General features: G+C 38.0%; 2 protein-coding genes across 2 annotated transcripts in view; one reads left to right on the forward strand and one right to left on the reverse strand.

The window, feature by feature from the left end:
• Window positions 1–6,268, reverse strand: part of polr1e (RNA polymerase I subunit E) — a 21,022-nt gene extending 14,754 nt beyond the window's left edge. Inside the window, exons 1-5 of the mRNA XM_063008875.1 lie at window positions 6,192–6,268; window positions 1,080–1,183; window positions 927–1,003; window positions 717–802; window positions 563–615 (exon numbers count right to left, since the gene is read on the reverse strand). Coding sequence (XP_062864945.1) covers window positions 563–615; window positions 717–802; window positions 927–1,003; window positions 1,080–1,183; window positions 6,192–6,252 — 381 coding nt within the window. The 5' untranslated portion in view covers window positions 6,253–6,268. The remainder of the gene's footprint in view (window positions 1–562; window positions 616–716; window positions 803–926; window positions 1,004–1,079; window positions 1,184–6,191) is intronic.
• Window positions 6,269–6,648: 380 nt separating this feature from the next.
• Window positions 6,649–24,576, forward strand: tmem192 (transmembrane protein 192). The gene is made up of 6 exons (XM_063008682.1): window positions 6,649–6,778; window positions 8,903–9,049; window positions 10,614–10,875; window positions 13,418–13,555; window positions 20,838–20,949; window positions 23,132–24,576. Exons 1-6 carry the CDS (start codon window positions 6,749–6,751, stop codon window positions 23,253–23,255), a joined length of 813 nt encoding a protein of 270 aa, XP_062864752.1. The 5' UTR covers window positions 6,649–6,748; the 3' UTR covers window positions 23,256–24,576.
• The last annotated feature ends 1,028 nt before the right edge of the window (window positions 24,577–25,604 follow it).

Raw genomic sequence — 25,604 nt, forward strand, 5'->3', positions numbered from 1 at the left:
ACACAGGTGTCTCACACAGGTGTCTCACACAGGTGTGTCATACTAGTGTCTCACACAAGTGGGTCATAGGTGTGTTGCAGGTGTGTCATAGGTGTGTCACACAGGTGTCTCATACTAGTGTCTCACACAAGTGTGTCATAGCTGTGTTGCAGGTGTCTCACACAGGTGTGTCACACAGGTGTGTCATACTAGTGTCTCACACAAGTGTGTCATACTAGTGTCTCACACAGGTGTCTCACACAAGTGTGTCATAGGTGTCTCACACAGGTGTCTCACACAGGTGTGTCACACAGGTGTGTCATACTAGTGTCTCACACAGGTGTCTCACACAGGTGTGTCATACTAGTGTCTCACACAAGTGTGTCATAGGTGTGTCACACAGGTGTTCAATCAAGATCAAACCTCAAACATTCTTTTGCCCATATATGGTTCTGTAAGCAGATGTGTCACAGAGGTCACACAGGTGTCCGTTCGAGATCAAACATCTTGGCTGGATTCCAGGGGCTAAAACCAAACCTAGGTCACATGACCAGGCGCAGTTAGTATAAAGAAACATGCTCACCTTCTCTCTGAAGGTTTTGTTCTCGTTCTGCTCCACGTTTGCCGCCTTTTCACCTGGAAAGATCAAACAACACGATCAAATGTCGACGTCTAGACGCGATCGCTGCTACAAGCGGTTTTGGTTATAACGATAGGGTTGAACTGTGGTGACGCACCGGGGACGACGGGCTGCAGGTGGAACAGCTGAGCGCTCTTCACCTTCATCTGCATGGTGGTCTTGTCCAGGACTCCCACGAAGTACCTGGAGAGAATCAAGACAGAGTAAATGCATCATGGGTGGAGGTCTGCCGGGAACTTTCACCATCTACAGTCCATGATATTATTGTAGTATTCAGAGTAATGGAGCCATTCGAACCGGAAACTACCTGCTGAGGTTGTTGCACTGCATGGCGCCCGGCCCGAAGTTGCTCCCGACGTACGACAGCCGGTCCGATTCCGCCACCTGGAACGTAAAGGTCAGGATCAGAGTACAGAACATCGTAGGGTCGACGTCCGTCCGAGCGGAACTGTGGAATTACCACGATCCTCCGACTCTTCTTCCTGGGGTTGCTTCCGTCCTGGTGTCTGAGGAGCTTGATGTCCAGACGGTCCGCGCTGTTCACTCGGCCGTTGGAAAATCTGACTGGAAAGAGAACGAGGAATCGATAAAGATGCCCGCGACCCAATTGGGCGCCTGATATACAATCTAGTGCACTATGTAGGGAACATAATTAATTATGTAATACACTATCTAGTGCACTATGTAGGGAACATAATTAATTATGTAATATACAATCTAGTGCACTTTGTAGGGAACATAATTAATTATGTAATACACTATCTAGTGCACTATGTAGGGAACATAATTAATTATGTAATATACAATCTAGTGCACTATGTAGGGAACATAATTAATTATGTAATATACAATCTAGTGCACTATGTAGGGAACATAATTAATTATGTAATATACAATCTAGTGCACTATGTAGGGAACATAATTAATTATGTAATATACAATCTAGTGCACTATGTAGGTAACATAATTAATTATGTAATATACAATCTAGTGCACTATGTAGGGAACATAATTAATTATGTAATATACAATCTAGTGCACTATGTAGGGAACATAATTAATTATGTAATATACAATCTAGTGCACTATGTAGGGAACATAATTATGTAATATACAATCTAGTGCACTATGTAGGGAACATAATTAATTATGTAATATACAATCTAGTGCACTATGTAGGGAACATAATTAATTATGTAATATACAATCTAGTGCACTATGTAGGGAACATAATTAATTATGTAATATACAATCTAGTGCACTATGTAGGGAACATAATTAATTATGTAATATACAATCTAGTGCACTATGTAGGGAACATAAATCCGTGATCTAATATACAATCTAGTGCACTATGTAGGGAACATAATTAATTATGTAATATACCATCTAGTGCACTATGTAGGGAACATAATTAATTATGTAATATACAATCTAGTGCACTATGTAGGGAACATAAATCCGTGATCTAATATACAATCTAGTGCACTATGTAGGGAACATAATTAATTATGTAATATACCATCTAGTGCACTATGTAGGGAACATAATTAATTATGTAATACACTATCTAGTGCACTATGTAGGGAACATAAATCCGTGATCTAATATACAATCTAGTGCACTACGTAGGGAACATAAACCAATTGTCTAATTCACTATCTAGTGCACTACGTAGGGAACATAAATCAATTGTCTAATTCACTATCTAGTGCACTATGTAGTGAACATAAATCAAGTGTCTAATATACTATCTAGTGCACTATGTAGGGAACATAAATCCGTGATCTGATATACAATCTAGTGCACTGTGTAGTGAACATAAATCAAGTGTCTAATATACTATCTAGTGCACTATGTAGTGAACATAAATCAAGTGTCTAATATACTATCTAGTGCACTATGTAGGGAATATAAATCCGTGATCTGATATACAATCTAGTGCACTGTGTAGTGAACATAAATCAAGTGTCTAATATACTATCTAGTGCACTATGTAGTGAACATAAATCAAGTGTCTAATATACTATCTAGTGCACTATGTAGGGAACATAATTAATTATGTAATACACTATCTAGTGCACTATGTAGGGAACATAAATCCGTGATCTGATATACAATCTAGTGCACTGTGTAGTGAACATAAATCAAGTGTCTAAAATACTATCTAGTGCACTATCTACGGAACATAATTAATTATGTAATACACTATCTAGTGCACTATGTAGGGGAACATAAATTTATATCTAAAATACTATCTAGTGCACTATGTAGGGAACATAAATCCGTGATCTGATATACAATCTAGTGCACAATGTAGGGAACATGAATTTATATCTAAAATACTATCTAGTGCACTATGTAGGGAACATAAATCCGTAATCTGATATACAATATAGTGCACTGTGTAGTGAACATAAATCAAGTGTCTAATATACTATCTAGTGCACTATGTAGGGAACATAAATCCATGATCTAATATACAATCTAGTGCACTGTGTAGGGAACATAATTAATTATGTAATATACCATCTAGTGCACTATGTAGGGAACATAAATCCATGATCTAATATACAATCTAGTGCACTGTGTAGGGAACATAATTAATTATGTAATATACAATCTAGTGCACTATGTAGGGAACATAAATCCATGATCTAATATACAATCTAGTGCACTGTGTAGGGAACATAATTAATTATGTAATACACTAGGGCTGGGCGATATATCGAGATTTTACAATATATCGATATATTTTCATACGCGATATAAGATAAGACAATATCGCATATATCGATATAGATGTTGCGTTCCAGTTAGATCCGACAGTTCGTCTTTCTCTTCTCCCAGTTTGTCTCTGCACATGTTCACCTGCCCCGCCCCTCTCCCTCACTGCCCCGCCCCTCTCCCTCACTGCCCCGCCCCTCGCCCCGCCCCTCTCCCTCACTGCCCCGCCTCTCTCCCTCACTGCCCCGCCTCTCTCCCTCACTGCCCCGCCCCTCTCCCTCACTGCCCCGCCTCTCTCCCTCACTGCCCCGCCCCTCTCCCTCACTGCCCCGCCCCTCTCCCTCACTGCCCCGCCTCTCTCCCTCACTGCCCCGCCTCTCTCCCTCACTGCCCCGCCCCTCTCCCTCACTGCCCCGCCTCTCTCCCTCACTGCCCCGCCTCTCTCCCTCACTGCCCCGCCCCTCTCCCTCACTGCCCCGCCTCTCTCCCTCACTGCCCCGCCCCTCTCCCTCACTGAACACAACTCGCCCCGCCCCACCGCTTCACCAGTAATTCCTGCAGGCAGCGATAGCATGGAGACGGATAAAGACGTGACAGAAGCTATCGAAGAGGAGCTGCTTAGTAAAAAGAAAAATAATGACTCAGTTATTTGGAGATGGTTCGGATTCAAAGAGTCAGATGAGCAGCAGAATAATGTATTCTGTAGAGAACGCTGAAAACAAGTCCAGACAAAATCTTCCAGCTCCGTGTACCTTCATTCGTTTTTCACTTCAAATCCCAAAGTTGAAAAACAAGAAAAAGAGTCGTTATTCGTTTCAAAAACCAACATAAACATACAAGCGCATGCAGGGGCTGACATGCACGTTAGTTTATACTGGATGATATCCCGACGTCCGAGACTCATTTATTTATTTATCTTCTATTATAGTATTTCTTGTTCTCGGCCAATTAACATCCAAAAATTAATAAAATTGCATGAACTTGCATGAGCAATTAAACAACAAAATAAAGCTGTTAAATAATGATAAAGTGCATGAAGCAGAACGCTGATTAAAATGCATTATATATTGTAATAGTTACACAGTAACATGAACGATTAGTTCTGCCTGGATTACAGAACTGAGTTCTATACAGTAAAAGAAAATATTAATGTAAATGTTAATGTTGTGGCGACTGATGTAAAACAATGTACTGTATAAAGTCCAAACATGTGGGGGGGGGGTTTAACGAGAACACTACTTTTAATGTCATACAAGCTCAGTGCAAAACACACAAGCGCAGCCGGAAACGGCCAATTTCTGTTATCTTCCCTACACACTCGCTCCCTGCGCCATATAGTACACTAAACATTCTTAAAGGGCCAGACGATATATTTGTAATTCACATTACACGACAGGTGAGACGTTAGAAAACAACAAACATTTTCTTACAATAGTTATTTTTTTTCTTAAGGAAAAATAGTTATTGTGTAAATCTTCCCCAGCATGAATATTAATAAAAGTGCCTGTAAAAAAATTGGAACATGTAGCTTTGTCTTAGAAGTGTCTTTTTGTTATTACCTTATGGGATGAAAAAATATCGAGATATATATCGTATATCGCCATTCAGCTAAAAAATATCGAGATATAATTTTTGATCCATATCGCCCAGCCCTATAATACACTATCTAGTGCACTATGTAGGGAACATAAATCCGTGATCTAATATACAATCTAGTGCACTGTGTAGGGAACATAATTAATTATGTAATACACTATCTAGTGCACTATGTAGGGAACATAAATCCGTGATCTGATATACAATCTAGTGCACTACGTAGGGAACATAAACCAATTGTCTAATTCACTATCTAGTGCACTACGTAGGGAACATAAATCAATTGTCTAATATACTGTCTAGTGCACTAAGTAGGAAACATAAATCTAGTGCACTGTGTAGGGAACATAAATCAAGTGTCTAATACACTGTCTAGCGCACTAAGTAGGGAACATAAATCCATAATCTGATATACAATCTAGTGCACTATGTAGGGAACATAAATTTATATCTAAAATACTATCTAGTGCACTATGTAGGGAACATAACTAATTATGTAATACACTAGTGCACTATGTAGGGAACATAACTAATTATGTAATACACTATCTAGTGCACTATGTAGGGAACATAACTAATTATGTAATACACTATCTAGTGCACTATGTAGGGAACATAAATCTAGTGCACTGTGTAGGAAACATAAATCAAGTGTCTAATACACTGTCTAGCGCACTAAGTAGGGAACATAAATCCATAATCTGATATACAATCTAGTGCACTATGTAGGGAACATAAATTTATATCTAAAATACTATCTAGTGCACTATGTAGGGAACATAAATTCGTGGTCTGATATACAATCTAGTGCACTATGTAGGAAACATAACTAATTATGTAATACACTAGTGCACTATGTAGGGAACATAACTAATTATGTAATACACCATCTAGTGCACTATGTAGGGAACATAATTAATTATGTAATACACTATCTAGTGCACTATACTTTCTAGTGCAGTATGTAGGGAACATAAATCTAATATACTGTCTAGTGCACTGTGTAGGGAACAAAATTTTGTAATACACTCTCTAGTGCACTATGTAGTACACTGAACCGTACTAAGTGGTGTGCAAAAATAGTGCGCATGCGCACGACGTAGCACCCTATGTAGTATGCAAGTATGCCTCGTCAACCACGTGTACAACCAAAACTACCGTTTCCTCACAATCCCGACTTCACACCTCGCCCTAATCCGAGTCAACCGATAAATCGGTGTCGTTACCGATACCGCGGGATTAAATTTACCGACAAGGGCACCGTCTTCCCCCGATTCTTCACACGGTTTCCACGTACAAGTCGCCGCCATCGCTGCCGTTGTTATTGTGGCTGAATTAAAGAGGCGAAACGACTCAACAGCGACATCATGCGGTGGCCGCGGATACAACAGACACAAAGGCTGCGTCTCAAACCGCACTCTACTGCATACACTAGTGCACTACGAAGAGTAGCGTGAAGAAAGGGAATCGAACCCTGGACCTTCTTGTAGTGTAGTGAGGCGACAGTACTATCCACCACTTATATAAAATATATAGATATCAGATATCAAGTCAGCCCAAGCCGAATACATCTTCAGCACTATATGAACTGTATTATACAGTCATGCGCACCCTATTTAGTGCACTTCATATAAACCCAGCGTGCGTATTGGAACGGACCCCGTAGCTTTTATTTTGACGGCGTTTGATAATTTCGCGAACGGAAATGCGATTTGAACTGTTTTCTTAGCGTTTTATTAAATATCGGACATGTGATAACGCTTTTATGGGGTTATTCTGAGCGTTTTGCTTCGTCCGTGGAGGAATATGGACTCCAAAAGAGTCCCAGCACAAACGGTGCGTATCTAAAATGTTGGATTTAATCACATGAGTGAGTCAAAGGCTTATGATGTGTTTAGGACTCAGTGTTTGACGGTGTTTTTATGTCACAGCTGAGTAATTAATCTGACCTGGTGAGCAGCATTTCTATATAACTATATATAGTTCTGCTGTGAACCTTTATATACAGAGATTTTCTGTCGGAGTGGACAGTGAACGCTGCACTGCTGTCAGAAAACCTGTCTGTTTTAACTCAAAATGCTTTTTTTAAATTTATTTACATTTATTACTTATTATATTATATATATATAAACACGATTTTAGTATTACGATTTTTAAATTAAAATCTATGGACGATTCCAAACCCTTTAAAAGCTTTCCTTTATTAAAATTGGTCAAGTGACCGGGTCAAGGCAGTAGACAAGTCTGACCGAGTCGATTCTATTGAACCACTGAATCATTTTACTCGGTTCCTGACTAGTTCGCTTCAGTTTGTGTCTAAAACTAAGCGATACGTCGAATTAAAACGTCGTTTTAGATATTCTGATAATACAGCACTAATAATACAAATATTCCAATATTTAAAAACACATCTGATCAATTTAAAATAAGTGATTTAGCGAGTTGATTCCAAAAGTGTCGATTCTCTGAATTGATTCATAGTGAATTAATTCAAGTCGTAAAACTTTAGAGTAAACAAGTTAAATTTAGAGTAAAAAAAGCATCAGAAGTAAACTTTACCCAATATAAAATATTACATAAAGACCCTATACGACCTGATACGACCCTATACGATAAAGCGACTTTCAGTCTGACCGAATCGATTCTATCGAACCACCGAATCAATTTACTCGATTCCTGATTAGTTCGCTTTATTTTGTATCTAAAACTAAGCGCCACGTCGGATTAAAACGTCGTTTTAGATATTCTGATAATACAGCACTAATAATACAAATATTTCAGTGTCTAAAGACACATCGGTTTAATTTAAAATAAGAGATTTAGCGAGTTGATTCCAAAAGTGTCGATTCCTGAATCGATGCATTGTAAATGAATTCAAGTCGTAAAACTTTACTTTAGAGTCAACAAGTTACATAAGTAAACTTCACCCAGTGTTAAATATTACATAGAGACACTATACTTCCAAAAGTATTTGGACATTATTAAAACAGAGAAACCTCCGATCAAGGCAGTAGAAAAGCCCGACTGAATCGATTCTGTCGAACCACTGAATCATTTTACTCGATTCCTGACTAGTTCGCTTTATTTTGTATCTAAAACTAAGCGACACGTCGAATTAAACGTCGTTCTTAATACTTTCGAGCACTTTTAATAATGTAGCACTAATAATTTTAGTATTTAGAAGTAAACACACATATATGTTCAATTTAAAATAAGTAATTCGGCGAGTTGATTCCAGAAGTGTCGACTCTCTGAGTCGATTCATTGTAAATACATTTAAATCGTAAAATATTAGCGTCTATTAAACATGTTTACAGGCCTGACATGGCATTAAGGATGGCAGAGCAGAAATGCCAGAGTTTACAGTGTTTATAAATGTGTGGCACGACTTATAATCTGTACTTTGGCCTAACTAAATCGATTCCATCGAAGCACTGAATCAAATAAAACGAGTCCTGCACGTCGCTGCACGTCGAATTAAAACGTTTTTAAATACTTTTAAGCACATTTAATAATTCAGCACTGATCATTTTAGTATTTAGGAATAAACACACACACATGTTCAATTCAAAATAAGTAATTCAAGGAGTTGATTCCAAAAGTGTCGACTCTCCGAATCAACTCGTTAAAAAAAAAGAATACACATAAAAAGTCGTAACACTTTGGAGCAGAAATGTCAGTATTTATATATATTTATATATATGCAAAAAAGTGCCACAATTCACAATCTGTTTTGTTCATTTCAAGTCAAACGTGAAAGCAAAACGCGTTTGATTCGTTCCCCCCTGTGAACCGATTCGGCCCATTCGATTGACTCACTGAATACTGAATACACATTTGATTCTGTGCTATTGTCCTGTATTGTCCTGTCAGACTGAGTCGTTGGACTTCAAAGAGTCTCTTCAGTCCCTGCACATCGGTCAGGTATTAATGCACCATTTCCTGCGTGTTTATGTGCAGGGTCATGCAGATTTCACCCAGAGCGTGGAAGACGATCCTCTGATCGATGGGCCGCTCGTATCCCGGGACTGTCTGGAGTCGGCCATCAAGAGAGAGTTCCGAAAGCTGCCTACCTCCTGGATCGCTGGTCTACTGGCGGTGGTACATGTGAGTCGGGATGGAAATGCATGTCGGTGTTCGTTATGCCAAATTCTGCGTCAATATGTGATGCGAATACATCGTGCTTGAAAGATTAGGTTTAACTGCAACAGTACTCCATTCGGGGATCAATAAAGTAATCAATCAATCAATCAATCAATCACAAGAGCTAGGAGACTGTTATAGGTGACATTATACACGTTCCTAATAAAAAGGCCACAGCGGATCATTTATCTCCAGTTTGCCCTGACCTCTTAGGACTCTCATCCCTCCTCTGCACATGCCCAGACTGTCTCAATCAGGCCTCCCTTGACTTTGCTTTTCTGGCAGAATCGATTCTATCGAACCACTGAATCAATTTACTCGACTCCTCATGAGTTTGCTTCATTTTGTATCCAAACTCTAAGCGGCGTGTCGAATTAAAACGTCGTTTTTTAATATATTCGACACATTCGATAATACAGCGCGAATAATGCGAGAATTTCAGCGTCTAAAAACACGCATGTTCGATTTCAAAATAAGTGATTCAGGGAGTCGATTCCAGAAGTGTCGATTCTTTGAATCTGCGCATCGTGAATGGATGTTTAGAGTAAAAACGTTACAGAAGTAAACTTTACTCAATGTAATGTACTTCATAGAGACGCTAACGGCCAAAAGTATTCGGACACCTGACAAAAACACACAGTAAACTAATGCAGAGACAATCCGAATCGATTCTATCGAACCACTGAATCAATCTACTCGACTCCTGATTAGTTCGCTTCAACTTGCATCCAAACTCTAAGCGGCGTGTCGAATTAAAACGTCGTTTTTAGATATATTTCACACATTTGATGATAAAAACACTAATAATACGAGAATTACAGCATCTAAAAACGCATATTTGCGATTTTATACAAGTGATTCAGGGAGTCGATTCCAGAAGTGTCGATTTTCTGAATCAGCTTCATCTTGCATCCAAACACTAAGCGGCGCGTCGAATTAAAATGTCGTTTTTAGATATATTTCACACATTTGATAATAAAAACACTAATAATACGAGAATTTCAGCATCTTAAAACACATATGTTCGATTTAAAATACGTGATTCATGGAGTCGATTCCAGAAGTGTCGACTCTCTGAATCCTTTTCATTTTGTATCTAAACTCTAAGCGGCGCGTCGAATTAAAACGTCGTTTTTAGATATATTTCACACATTTGATGATAAAAACACTAATAATACGAGAATTTCAGCATCTTAAAACACATATGTTCGATTTAAAATACGTGATTCATGGAGTCGATTCCAGAAGTGTCGACTCTCTGAATCCGTGCATTGTTGTAAATGTGTTAGAGGGTGAAAACATGAAAAATACTTTTTTCTTTCGGTGTTATAAGGTTTTTTTTATGATATATAAATGATAAATATTAAATTTGCATTTGGATGAACGTGCAGGACACTTTGCTTAATTAAAAAAATGCATTTTAAAGTTAATGAATAATTAATAATGTACTGGGGACTGAAATGGCCCATATATTAGATTAGTGTCCTGATACTTGATGTTTGATTGATGTTGTGTATTACTGAACTAGGCGGCGTACGTGGCCCTGTCGGTGGTCCTGGCGGCGCTGTGCTGGTTGACTGACGCCAGGTCGGCAGAGTGCAGCGCGGCGCTGAGCGGCGTGGACTCCAGGACCCTGGTGTTGCTGGGGAAGGTGCTGGTGTGGCTGCTCTTCTTCCTGTTCGAGAGGTGCGTCCAGCACCACCACGGTTCGGCCCGCAGGAGGGGATACCTGCGCTTCTACAGGAGCACCAGCGGGGTCAAGCGACTGCCGCTGCTCGTGCACTCCGCAGGTACCCAGCTGGTTCTGAGGGAAGCACGTATGTGTGTGTGTAGCAGGTGCAGTAGTGTTGTTGGGATCTAACAATCCCAATAACACTGCTGCACCTGCTGCTGTCTGGCTATCAGTATATGTGCCACCAGCGACTCATTGATTCATTGAGTCATTTTGTTACTTATTTGTAATGAAATCCCCAAATGAATCAAACGACTCATTGAGTCATTTTGTTACTTATTCGTAATGAAATCCCCAAATGAATCAAACGACTTATTGAGTCATTTTGTTACTTATATTTGTAATGAAATCCCGAAATGAATCAAATGACTCATTGAGTCATTTTGTTACTTATTCGTAATGAAATCCCCAAATGAATCAAACGACTTATTGAGTCATTTTGTTTCTTAATCGTAATGAAATCCCCAAATGAATCAAACGACTCATTGAGTCATTTTGTTACTTATTCGTAATGAAATCCCCAAATGAATCAAACGACTCATTGAGTCATTTTTTTACTTATTCGTAATGAAATCCCCAAACGAATCAAACGACTCACTGATTCATTTTGTTACTAATTCGTAATGAAATCCCCAAATGAATCAAACGACTGATTGAGTCATTTTGTTACTTATTCGTAATGAAATCCCCAAATGAATCAAATGACTCATTGAGTCATTTTGTTACTTATTCGTAATGAAATCCCCAAATGAATCAAATGACTCATTGAGTCATTTTGGTACTTATATTTGTAATGAAATCCCCAAATGAATCAAACAACTCATTGACTCATTGAGTCATTTCATTACTTATTATGCCTTACTTATTTGTAATGAAATCCCCAAATGAATCAAATGACTCATTGAGTCATTTTGTTACTTATTCGTAATGAAATCCCCAAATGAATCAAACGACTCATTGAGTCATTTTGGTACTTATTCGTAATGAAATCCCCAAATGAATCAAATGACTCTGAGTCATTTTGCTACTTATTCGTAATGAAATCCCCAAATGAATCAAACGACTCATTGAGTCATTTTGTTACTTATTCGTAATGAAATCCCCAAATGAATCAAACGACTTGTTGAGTCATTTTGTTACTTATATTTGTAATGAAATCCCCAAATGAATCAAACGACTCATTGAGTCATTTTGTTACTTATTCGTAATGAAATCCCCAAATGAATCAAACGACTTATTGAGTCATTTTGTTACTTATTCGTAATGAAATCCCCAAATGAATCAAATGACTCTGAGTCATTTTGCTACTTATTCGTAATGAAATCCCCAAATGAATCAAACGACTCATTGAGTCATTTTGTTACTTATTTGTAATGAAATCCCCAAATGAATCAAACGACTCATTGAGTCATTTTGTTACTTATTCGTAATGAAATCCCCAAATGAATCAAACGACTTATTGAGTCATTTTGTTACTTATTCGTAATGAAATCCCCAAATGAATCAAACGACTTGTTGAGTCATTTTGTTACTTATATTTGTAATGAAATCCCCAAATGAATCAAACGACTCATTGAGTCATTTTGTTACTTATTCGTAATGAAATCCCCAAATGAATCAAACGACTGATTGAGTCATTTTGTTACTTATTCGTAATGAAATCCCCAAATGAATCAAACGACTCATTGAGTCATTTTGTTACTTATTCGTAATGAAATCCCCAAATGAATCAAACGACTGATTGAGTCATTTTGTTACTTATTCGTAATGAAATCCCCAAATGAATCAAACGACTCATTGAGTCATTTTGTTACTTATTCGTAATGAAATCCCCAAATGAATCAAACGACTTATTGAGTCATTTTGTTTCTTAATCGTAATGAAATCCCCAAATGAATCAAACGACTCATTGAGTCATTTTGTTACTTATATTTGTTATGAAATCCCCAAATGAATCAAACGACTCATTAAATCATTTTTTTACTTATTCGTAATGAAATCCCCAAATGAATCAAATGACTCTGAGTCATTTTGCTACTTATTCGTAATGAAATCCCCAAATGAATCAAATGACTCTGAGTCATTTTGTTACTTATATTTGTAATGAAATCCCCAAATGAATCAAATGGCTCATTGAGTCATTTTGTTACTTATTCGTAATGAACTCCCCAAATGAATCAAACAACTCACTGATTCATTGAGTCATTTTGTTACTAATCCGTAATGAGATCCCCATATTAATCAAACAACTCATTGAGTCAGTGAGTCATTTCATTACTCATTACGCCAACAGTCGGAAGCACCGTTCCGGTGTGTGCGTAGCAGGTGCAGTAGTGTTGTTGGGATTTAAAAATCCCAATAACACTGCTGCACCTGCTGCTATCTGGCTATCTGGTCCAGTATATGTACTGCCTGTCAGTAATTGTACACAGTAAATACAGCAATCTGCGGGTAAGCTGCCTAGAAATGAACCGGTTGTAACAAGCAGAGGCCACCAGGTGGCAGTGCAAACACATGTTTTTACCACTCTCTCTCTCTCATTGTGTACCCCGTACCCCCCCCCCCCCCCCCCCCGCCCCCCTTCTGCCCCCCTCTTACAGGTAACGCAGCAGTGTTGGTGGTAGTCGCCCCCTCCACGATGCTGGACGAAAGAGTGAAAAACCTCTCGGTGTATCTCCTGCTGGCCGTCATCTGTGTGGAACTGCTCGTCTCCATCCTGTGCCTCCTCGTATACTCAGGTACCCCCCCCCCCAGCACCCCCCGCACCCCCCCGAATTCATACACACGGCACACACACGTTCTCCTCCCCCCCATCACAAACAGCCCCGTGCATCACAATAGCACCAGCTACTGTCTTTATCCCCCTCAGGATCACACTTCAGGCTGCATTACAATCACCCACATCTACCCCCCCCCCTCCCTTGTTGCCCCCCTACCCCAAATAAAAAAGAAAACCGACCCTCCGTTCACCCCCCATCCCGCTCGTCCCAGTTTATTCCCTCCATTCACCCACCAGTTCCTCTCGGGTTTTATTATGTCTTTGTCCTGCGCCGGCCGGAATCCCCATAAATGAATCAATTAAATAATTTAAACGAATCACCCTTACTTATTTGTAATGAAATCCCCAAATGAATCAAACGACTCATTGGTTCATTGATTCATTTCATTACTCATTACGCCTTACTTATTTGTGATGGAATCCCCAAATGAATCAAACGACTCATTGGTTCATTGATTCATTTCATTACTCATTACACCTTACTTATTTGTGATGGAATCCCCAAATGAATCAAACGACTCATTGGTTCATTGATTCATTTCATTACTCATTACGCCTTACTTATTTGTAATGAAATCCCCAAAAGAATCAAACGACTCATTGACTCATTGATTCATTGATTCATTTCATTACTCATTACGCCTTACTTATTTGTAATGGAATCCCCAAATGAATCAAACGACTCATTGGTTCATTGATTCATTTCATTACTCATTACGCCTTACTTATTTGTAATGGAATCCCCAAATGAATCAAATGACTCATTGGTTCATTGATTCATTTCATTATTCATTACACCTTACTTATTTGTGATGAAATCCCCAAATGAATCAAACGACTCATTGGTTCATTGATTCATTTCATTACTCATTACGCCTTACTTATTTGTAATGAAATCCCCAAATGAATCAAACGACTCATTGAGTCATTTTGTTACTTATTCGTAATGAAATCCCCAAATGAATCAAACGACTGATTGAGTCATTTTGTTACTTATTCGTAATGAAATCCCCAAATGAATCAAACGACTCATTGAGTCATTTTGTTACTTATTCGTAATGAAATCCCCAAATGAATCAAACGACTCATTGAGTCATTTTGTTACTTATTCGTAATGAAATCCCCAAATGAATCAAACGACTCATTGAGTCATTTTGTTACTTATTCGTAATGAAATCCCCAAATGAATCAAACGACTCATTGAGTCATTTTGTTACTTATTCGTAATGAAATCCCCAAATGAATCAAACGACTGATTGAGTCATTTTGTTACTTATTCGTAATGAAATCCCCAAATGAATCAAACGACTCATTGAGTCATTTTGTTACTTATTCGTAATGAAATCCCCAAATGAATCAAACGACTTGTTGAGTCATTTTGTTACTTATATTTGTAATGAAATCCCCAAATGAATCAAACGACTCATTGAGTCATTTTGTTACTTATTCGTAATGAAATCCCCAAATGAATCAAACGACTTATTGAGTCATTTTGTTACTTATTCGTAATGAAATCCCCAAATGAATCAAACGACTCATTGAGTCATTTTGTTACTTATTCGTAATGAAATCCCCAAATGAATCAAACGACTTATTGAGTCATTTTGTTTCTTAATCGTAATGAAATCCCCAAATGAATCAAACGACTCATTGAGTCATTTTGTTACTTATTCGTAATGAAATCCCCAAATGAATCAAACGACTCATTGAGTCATTTTTTTACTTATTCGTAATGAAATCCCCAAACGAATCAAACGACTCACTGATTCATTTTGTTACTAATTCGTAATGAAATCCCCAAATGAATCAAACGACTGATTGAGTCATTTTGTTACTTATTCGTAATGAAATCCCCAAATGAATCAAATGACTCATTGAGTCATTTTGTTACTTATTCGTAATGAAATCCCCAAATGAATCAAATGACTCATTGAGTCATTTTGGTACTTATATTTGTAATGAAATCCCCAAATGAATCAAACAACTCATTGGTTCATTGATTCATTTCATTACTCATTACGCCTTACTTATTTGTAATGAAATCCCCAAATGAATCAAACGACTCATTGGTTCATTGATTCATTTCATTACTCATTACGCCTTACTTATTTGTAATGAAATCCCCAAATGAATCAAACGACTCATTGGTTCATTGATTCATTTCATTACTCATTACGCCTTACTTATTTGTAATGAAATCCCCAAATGAATCAAACGACTCATTGAGTCATTTTGTTACTTATTCGTAATGAAATCCCCAAATGAATCAAACGACTGATTGAGTCATTTTGTTACTTATTCGTAATGAAATCCCCAAATGAATCAAACGACTCATTGAGTCATTTTGTTACTTATTCGTAATGAAATCCCCAAATGAATCAAACGACTCATTGAGTCATTTTGTTACTTATTCGTAATGAAATCCCCAAATGAATCAAACGACTCATTGAGTCATTTTGTTACTTATTCGTAATGAAATCCCCAAATGAATCAAACGACTCATTGAGTCATTTTGTTACTTATTCGTAATGAAATCCCCAAATGAATCAAACGACTGATTGAGTCATTTTGTTACTTATTCGTAATGAAATCCCCAAATGAATCAAACGACTCATTGAGTCATTTTGTTACTTATTCGTAATGAAATCCCCAAATGAATCAAACGACTTGTTGAGTCATTTTGTTACTTATATTTGTAATGAAATCCCCAAATGAATCAAACGACTCATTGAGTCATTTTGTTACTTATTCGTAATGAAATCCCCAAATGAATCAAACGACTTATTGAGTCATTTTGTTACTTATTCGTAATGAAATCCCCAAATGAATCAAACGACTCATTGAGTCATTTTGTTACTTATTCGTAATGAAATCCCCAAATGAATCAAACGACTTATTGAGTCATTTTGTTTCTTAATCGTAATGAAATCCCCAAATGAATCAAACGACTCATTGAGTCATTTTGTTACTTATTCGTAATGAAATCCCCAAATGAATCAAACGACTCATTGAGTCATTTTTTTACTTATTCGTAATGAAATCCCCAAACGAATCAAACGACTCACTGATTCATTTTGTTACTAATTCGTAATGAAATCCCCAAATGAATCAAACGACTGATTGAGTCATTTTGTTACTTATTCGTAATGAAATCCCCAAATGAATCAAATGACTCATTGAGTCATTTTGTTACTTATTCGTAATGAAATCCCCAAATGAATCAAATGACTCATTGAGTCATTTTGGTACTTATATTTGTAATGAAATCCCCAAATGAATCAAACAACTCATTGGTTCATTGATTCATTTCATTACTCATTACGCCTTACTTATTTGTAATGAAATCCCCAAATGAATCAAACGACTCATTGGTTCATTGATTCATTTCATTACTCATTACGCCTTACTTATTTGTAATGAAATCCCCAAATGAATCAAACGACTCATTGGTTCATTGATTCATTTCATTACTCATTACGCCTTACTTATTTGTAATGAAATCCCCAAATGAATCAAACGACTCATTGGTTCATTGATTCATTTCATTACTCATTACGCCTTACTTATTTGTAATGAAATCCCCAAATGAATCAAACGACTCATTGGTTCATTGATTCATTTCATTACTCATTACGCCTTACTTATTTGTAATGAAATCCCCAAATGAATCAAACGACTCATTGGTTCATTGATTCATTTCATTACTCATTACGCCTTACTTATTTGTAATGAAATCCCCAAATGAATCAAACGACTCATTGGTTCATTGATTCATTTCATTACTCATTACGCCTTACTTATTTGTAATGAAATCCCCAAATGAATCAAACGACTCATTGGTTCATTGATTCATTTCATTACTCATTACGCCTTACTTATTTGTAATGAAATCCCCAAATGAATCAAACGACTCAATGGTTCATTGATTCATTTCATTATTCATTATGCCTTACTTATTTGTAATGAAATCCCCAAATGAATCAAACGACTCATTGGTTCATTGATTCATTTCATTACTCATTACGCCTTACTTATTTGTAATGAAATCCCCAAATGAATCAAACGACTCAATGGTTCATTGATTCATTTCATTATTCATTATGCCTTACTTATTTGTAATGAAATCCCCAAATGAATCAAACGACTCATTGGTTCATTGATTCATTTCATTACTCATTACGCCTTACTTATTTGTAATGAAATCCCCAAATGAATCAAACGACTCAATGGTTCATTGATTCATTTCATTACTCATTACACCTTACTTATTTGTAATGAAATCCCCAAATGAATCAAACGACTCATTGGTTCATTGATTCATTTCATTACTCATTATGCCTTACTTATTTGTAATGAAATCCCCAAATGAATCAAACGACTCATTGGTTCATTGATTCATTTCATTATTCATTATGCCTTACTTATTTGTAATGAAATCCCCAAATGAATCAAACGACTCATTGGACTCATTGATTCATTTCATTATTCATTATGCCTTACTTATTTGTAATGAAATCCCCAAATGAATCAAACGACTCATTGGTTCATTGATTCATTTCATTATTCATTATGCCTTACTTATTTGTAATGAAATCCCCAAATGAATCAAACGACTCAATGGTTCATTGATTCATTTCATTACTCATTACACCTTACTTATTTGTAATGAAATCCCCAAATGAATCAAACGACTCATTGGTTCATTGATTCATTTCATTACTCATTATGCCTTACTTATTTGTAATGAAATCCCCAAATGAATCAAACGACTCATTGGACTCATTGATTCATTTCATTATTCATTATGCCTTACTTATTCGTAATGAAATCCCCAAATTAATCGAACGACTCATTGATTCATTGAGTCATTTTGTTACTAATTCCTAATGAGATCCCCAAAAGAATCAAACGACTCATTGATTCATTGAGTGGACGCCGCCCCTCTGGCCCGCACACGCCCGCCCGGATCCCGGGGTCCCGTCCGTGGACCCCGGTTCTGGTTTCGGAGCCGCTACGGGCCGCCCGGGCTGTGTCTGAAGGAGGGAGGGATGGAGCCGAAAAGGGAAGCGGAGTGTGTTTTAGCAACAACGGTTTAGGGAAGGCCCTTTCCTGTTCCGGCAAGACTTGAGCTTCTCAAATCCTAAACTGCGTGTCATATGGGAGCGATTATCTCCAGGTACTTTCATCAGCTCGCCCCAGCGGAGCTTCCCGAAGGAAGGGCGCAGCTTTGATGTGGCGCCCCTCTCTGCCTCTTCATTTAAACATGAATGCGGCGTTCTGCATGGGCCGTATGCCGCCCCTGCACTTCAAAGGCCGTTTAGGGCCCTTCAAAGGGACCCCGGCACGAAGGGAGGGGAGCTGGACCTGTATTGTCTGGGGAGAGGAGAGATGCAACCCCGGCGTGTCCGTCGTTTAACTGATACTTACCGGTTCCCCTATTCGAACTCGCTGTCGTGTGCGATTTGGGACGCAGCCTTTTATATAAGTCCTGCAAAGATCCTACTAAGAGCACGCGTGGGTTCCAGTCCTGTCCATTCTGCGCAGGTGCGGTCAGCACACTCCGAAATCCCCGCGCTCAGGGACGTCAGAAAGCCCAGTAATGAAATCCCCAAATGATTCAAACGACTCCATGATTCATTGATTCATTTTGTTACTTATTTGTAATGAAATCCCCAAATGAATCAAACGACTCATTGATTCATTCCTTCATTTAATTACTTATTCGTAATGAAATCCCCAAAACAATCAAGCGACTCATTAATTCACTGAGTCATTTCGTTACTTACTCATAATGAAATCTCCAAATGAATCAATTGACTCATCAAGTCATTTTGTTACTTATTTGTAATGAAATCCCCTGAATGAATCAAGTGACTCATTGATTCACTGAGTCATTTCGTTACTTACTCATAATGAAATCTCCAAATGAATCAATTGACTCAAGTCATTTTGTTCCTCATTTGTAATGAAATCCTCTAATGAATGAAACGACTCATTGATTCATTAATTCATTTTGTTACTTATTTGTAATGAAATCCCCAAATGAATCAAACGACTCATTGATTCATTCCTTCATTTCATTACTTATTCGTAATAAAATCCCCAAAACAATCAAGCGACTCATTGATTCACTGAGTCATTTCGTTACTTACTCATAACGAAATCCCCTGAATGAATCAAGTGACTCATTGATTCATTAAATCATTTTTTTACTTATTTGTAATGATATCCCCAAATGAATTAAACGACTCCTTGATTTATCGAGTCATTTTGTTACTTATTTGTAATTAAATCCCCTAACAAATCAATCGACTCATTGAGTCATTTCCTTACTCATTCATGAAGAAATCCCCAAATGAATCAAATGACTTATTGATTCATTGAATCATTTTGATACTTATTCCTAATGACATCCCCAAGTGAATCAAACGACTCATTGAGTCATTTTGTTACTTATGTGTAATGAAATCCCCAAATGAATTAAACGATTCATTGAGTCATTTGCCTATTTGTAATGAAATCTCCTCCAAATGGATCAATAATGAAATCCCCTAATGAATCAAATGACTCATTGATTCATTGAGTCATTTATTTACTTATTTGTAATGAAATCCCCAAATGAATCAAACGACTCATCGATTCACCCCCTGTACGCAGACCTTGACGTATCTAATTCCCCAGTTGTGTCCCCTTTACCCAACCTAACCCCGAAAGCCCTGGCTCTCAGTAGTCATCCCGATTCATGCCAAAGCAAGCCCGGCTCGTCACACCCCGTTCCCTCAGCCTTACAGAGATGAAGCTGCGGATGGCTCTGGGCCCCCTGAGACCCCCTCCAGCCTCCGTTTATAGGAAGGTGTGTGATTAGGCTTATTAGGCCGGTGTTTACTTTTACGGCGTCTCTAACGGAGGGAAGCGCCACTGTTTAACACCGATATGAGGAATGTGGCACATCCGGCGAGTGCTCCGCGCCCCCCATGTCACCCCCCCTGCGCCGGCACTTAAAGGACATTCCACAGCTGCTCTGGATGTGTGGTGACAGAAGAGCCTAATGACCCTTAATCACCCCACCCACCCCTCCCCGCTCGGGTGCTGTAGGTATACGTATAAGCTGACCTCACCGCTATGCGTCCACTGTTAGGCCCTTGAGCGAGGCCCCTAAACCTGTCTGCTCCAGGGGCGCCACACGATGCAAAAACTCCCCCTGCAGCAGTGACACCTCGGTTGTTTTTCCGTGTCCGCAGTGCACGTGGTGAGGTTCAACGCCCAGCGCCCGGGCCCCGACGTCAGCGAAGAGGAACGGTCTCACGCCTACTCCGCCCACGCCAGCGCCACGCACACCGAGACCGGCTTCAGGTAACCAATCGGAGTTCATGTCCATGAACGGGCACAAATTCCCACAGTTTTCTCATTCCTGAATCCTTCACATTGTTCTGGTAGCGCTTATCTCTTCCCACACACATACACGATCTCATTAGCATCTGCATAGGTGGAGACCCTCACACACCAACAAACACACCCGAACTCGCCCCCCGGTCACCCCCAGGGCTCGGTAAACAGGTCGTATAAAGTCTGTTTCCTTACAGAAACGCCGCGTTTCCATCACACACCTGGGTCCCACCTGGGCGCCTTTATCTGATCCACCTGGAGGCTGTGGGAATTTGTGCCCGATCTGAAGTGCAAGAGAGCGTTCGTCTCATTACAGCCACTTTAATGAGAAGACTGTGGGAATTTGTGTCTGTTCAGAAGTACAAAAGTACATTATAGACTATAGATGATTATAGATAGAGATTATACATTATATATAAATTATAGATAGGGATTATACATTATTTATAAATTATAGATAGGGATTATACATTATATATAAATTATAGATAGGGATTATACATTATAGATTATATGAATATTATGGATAGAGATGATACTATATAGATTATAGATAGAGATTATACATTGTAAATTATAGATAAAGATCATGTATATTAGATTGTGGATAGAGATTATACATTATATATAAATTATAGATAGAGATTATACATTATATATAAATTATAGATAGGGATTATACATTATATATAAATTATAGATAGGGATTATACATTATATATAAATTATAGATAGGGATTATACATTATATATAAATTATAGATAGAGATTATACATTACATATAAATTATAGATAGAGATTATACATTACATATAAATTATAGATAGAGATTATACATTACATATAAATTATAGATAGGGATTATTCATTATATATAAATTATAGATAGAGATTATACATTATATATAAATTATAGATAGGGATTATATATTATAGATTATATGAATATTATGGATAGAGATGATACTATATATATTATAGATAGAGATTATACATTGTAAATTATAGATAAAGATAATGTCTATTAGATTGTGGATAGAGATTATACATTATATATAAATTATAGATAGAGATTATACATTATATATAAATTATAGATAGAGATTATACATTATAGATTATGGATAGAAATTAAATTCTATATATAAATTATAGATAGGGATTATACATTATAGATAAATTATAGATTATAGATAGTGACTAAATTATAGATTATAGATAGAGATGATACATTATAAATGATAGATAGAGATAATATATATTAGATTGTGGATAGAGATTATACATTATATAATATAGATAGACCTACATTATAGATTATAGATATATTATAGATAAAAATTATACATTATAGACTATAGATAGATAATACATAGAAATTATAGTAGATTTTAGAGGTTATACATTACAGATAGAGATTGTACATTATATATTATATAGATTATACATTATAGATTGTAGACATTATTCATTATAGATTATAGGTATATTATAGATAGATATTTTACATTATAGATTGAAATTATACATTATAGATTGTAGACATTATTCATTATAGATTATACAGTAGGTATATTATAGATAGATATTTTACATTATAGATTGAAATTATACATTATAGATTATTAGAGGTTATTCATCACAGATAGAGATTGTACATTATAGATAATAGATAGAGATTATAGGTATATTATAGATAGAGATTATACATTATAGATTGAAATAATACATTATAGATTATAGAGGTTAAACATTACAGATGGAGATTATACATTACAGATTATAGATAGAGATTATATGTTATAGACTATAGATAGAGATTGCACATTATACATTGACATTATACATTATATATTATAGAGGGTATACATTACAGATAGAGATTGTACATTATAGATTATAGATAGAGATTGTACATTATAGATTATAGGTATATTATAGATAGAGATTATACATTATAGATTATAGAGGTTATACATTACAGATGGAGATCGTACATTGTAGATTATAGATAAATATTATGTTATAGATTGTAGATAGAGATTATACATCATAGATTATAGAGATTATACATTATAGATTATAGATAGAGATTATACATTATAAAGTGTGTGTGTGTGTGTGTGTGTGTGTGTGTGTGTGAAACAGAGACGGCTCCAGTCTGGAGGACGTGGTGGAGAAGCAGGCCGACCTGATCGAGTATCTGAAGCAGCACAACACGCTGCTGAGCAAACGGATCCTGGCGCTCAGCTCTCGACCAATCAGAGACTGAGTACAGAGGGCTGAAAGTGACCCTCTAATTCCTCTGTTTGCCCGGGTTTGTGTGTGTGTGTGTGTGTGTGTGTGTTTGTGTTTGCTGACCGACGGCGGTGGCCGTGCTCGACCGATCACAGGGATTTTGGCGGGAAAAGGATCATCGCCTCCCTCACCTCAGCGCTCTTCTAATAACCTGTTAGACATGGGTTGCCACGTCTCTTCAAACCCCCCTAAACACATTCAGTGCTCTTCTGCTAGCTTCTCCAGTGAGACATTGGTTGCCATGTCTCTTCAAATCCCCACAAAACACATTCAGCGCCGGGCTGTTAACATCGCCAGTGAGACATTAGTTGCCATTTCTCTTCAAAACCCCCCAAACATGGTCATTGCTTTTCTGAGAACTTCTCCACTGAGATATGGCATTGGTTGCCATGTCTCTCTAAATCCCCACAAAAGACGTTCAGTGTAAATTCTCCAGCGAGACATCGGTTGCCACGTCTCTGCAAATCCCCCTAAACACGTTCTGATGACCTCTCCAGTGAGAAATTGGTTGCCATGTCTCTTCAAATCCCCCCAAAAACAGTCTGATAACTTTTCCAGTGAGACATTGGTTGCCATGTCTCTTTATATCCCTTGAAACACGTCCAGTGCTCCTCTGATAGCAACCAATGTCTCACTGGAGAAGTTATGTTACTTGAAATCCCCCCATACACGTTCGGTGCTCTTCTGATAACTTTTCCAGTGAGACATTGGTTGCCATGTCTCTCCAAATCCCTCAAAAAAAGGTCCTTGTACTATAAACGAGCACAAGTTTGCGGACATCGCATTGCACCATACTAAAAATCTTGTTTTCGGGGAGATTTCGGAGCGCGTCTGTGAGGATCTGTCAACCCGCACCCATCAGACAAGGAGGCCGCTTCACAGTCGATGCTCCGATGGCTCGCCGGGCTTCATGCAGGTCACTGGTGTCTTTATGGACTTACTTTGTGCACAGGGTGTTAGTCACAGTAAACTGGGACAGGAAAAGGCCCTTCCCCAAACTGTACCCAGAATTACTTCATATAGATATGCACATGTTATACATACATATATGTTTTCTTTATATAGTTAAATTCATCATGAAACATGAGAGGTATCCACATACTTTTGGACATTATTTGCTATATGGAATAATAGGTGGGGTGGGGCACTGTGGTGGATTGGGACTCTGTACAGAATATTCCTGCTTTCGGCCCTGGAACCGGACCCACCGTGACCCTGACCAGAATATTTTACACGTTTGATTGTCCTTTAAGCTGTGAATCCTTTGTTTTTAAATAAAACGTATGAAATAATAATCACACTTTGTGCGCGTTTGTTTGGACCGTTCACGCCCAGCGATTCCGAGGAACCCGGACCCACTGCGACCCTGACCAGGATGAAGCGCTGCTGGCAAACCATGAAAATAAAACGAACGGAACCTGATTGGTTACTGACCCCCGGACCCTGATGGCCGTGGATAATCCGTGATCGTGTAGGATGGGATCCAGAGAGAATTATGTGTAGGTCAACTTCTCCATATGGCATCGGTTGCCATGTCTCCCTAAATCCCCACAAAACACGTTCAGTGTAAATTCTCCACTGAGACATCGGTTGTCAAGTCTCTTCAAATCCCCCCAAAACACTTCAAGTGCTCTTCTGATACCTTCTCTAGTGAGACATCGGTTGCCATGTCTCTTCAAATCCCTCCCAAACATGTTCAGTGCTCTTCTGATAACTTCTCCAGTGAGACAACGGTTGGCACGTCACTCCAAATCCCCCTAAAACCGTTAACTTATCCAGTGAGACATGGATTGCCACGTCTCTGCAAATCCCCCCAAAACATGTTCAGTGCCCTTCTGATAACTTCTCCAGTGAGACATCGGTTGCCATGTCTCTTCAAATCCCCCCAAAAACATGTTCAGTGCTCTTCTGATAACTTCTCCAGTGAGACATCGGTTGCCACGTCTCTCTAAATCCCCCTAAAAACGTTAATCCAGGGAGACATCGGTTGCCATGTCTTTACAGATCCCCCAAAACACGTTCAGTGTCCTTCCGATAACTTCTCTAGTGAGAAATCGGTTGCCATATCTATACAAATCCCCCCAAAAAACGTTCAGTGCGCTTCTGATGGCTTCTTTAGTGAGATATCGGTTGCCATGTCTCTTTAAACCCCCCCCCCCCCAAAAAAAAGAAAAAAAAAAAAACACGTCCAGTGCTCTTCTGATAACTACTCCAGTGAGACATTGGTTGCCATGTCACTTGAAATCCCCCAATATACGTTTGGTGTTGTTCTGATAACTTCTCCAGTGAGACATCGGTTGCCATACTGCTCTTTTGATACCTT

This window comes from Trichomycterus rosablanca, chromosome 14, assembly GCF_030014385.1.
Source record: "Trichomycterus rosablanca isolate fTriRos1 chromosome 14, fTriRos1.hap1, whole genome shotgun sequence".
NCBI classification, from domain to species: Eukaryota; Metazoa; Chordata; class Actinopteri; order Siluriformes; family Trichomycteridae; genus Trichomycterus; species Trichomycterus rosablanca.

Bases quoted from the DNA above. Each gene is read 5' to 3' on its own strand.
- tmem192 (XM_063008682.1), top strand. From the start codon at position 6,749: ATGGACTCCAAAAGAGTCCCAGCACAAACG. The intron at 9,050-10,613 runs GTGAGTCGGGAT...TTACTGAACTAG, and splicing joins GTCTACTGGCGGTGGTACAT to GCGGCGTACGTGGCCCTGTC. The intron at 20,950-23,131 runs GTAACCAATCGG...TGTGTGAAACAG, and splicing joins CACACCGAGACCGGCTTCAG to AGACGGCTCCAGTCTGGAGG.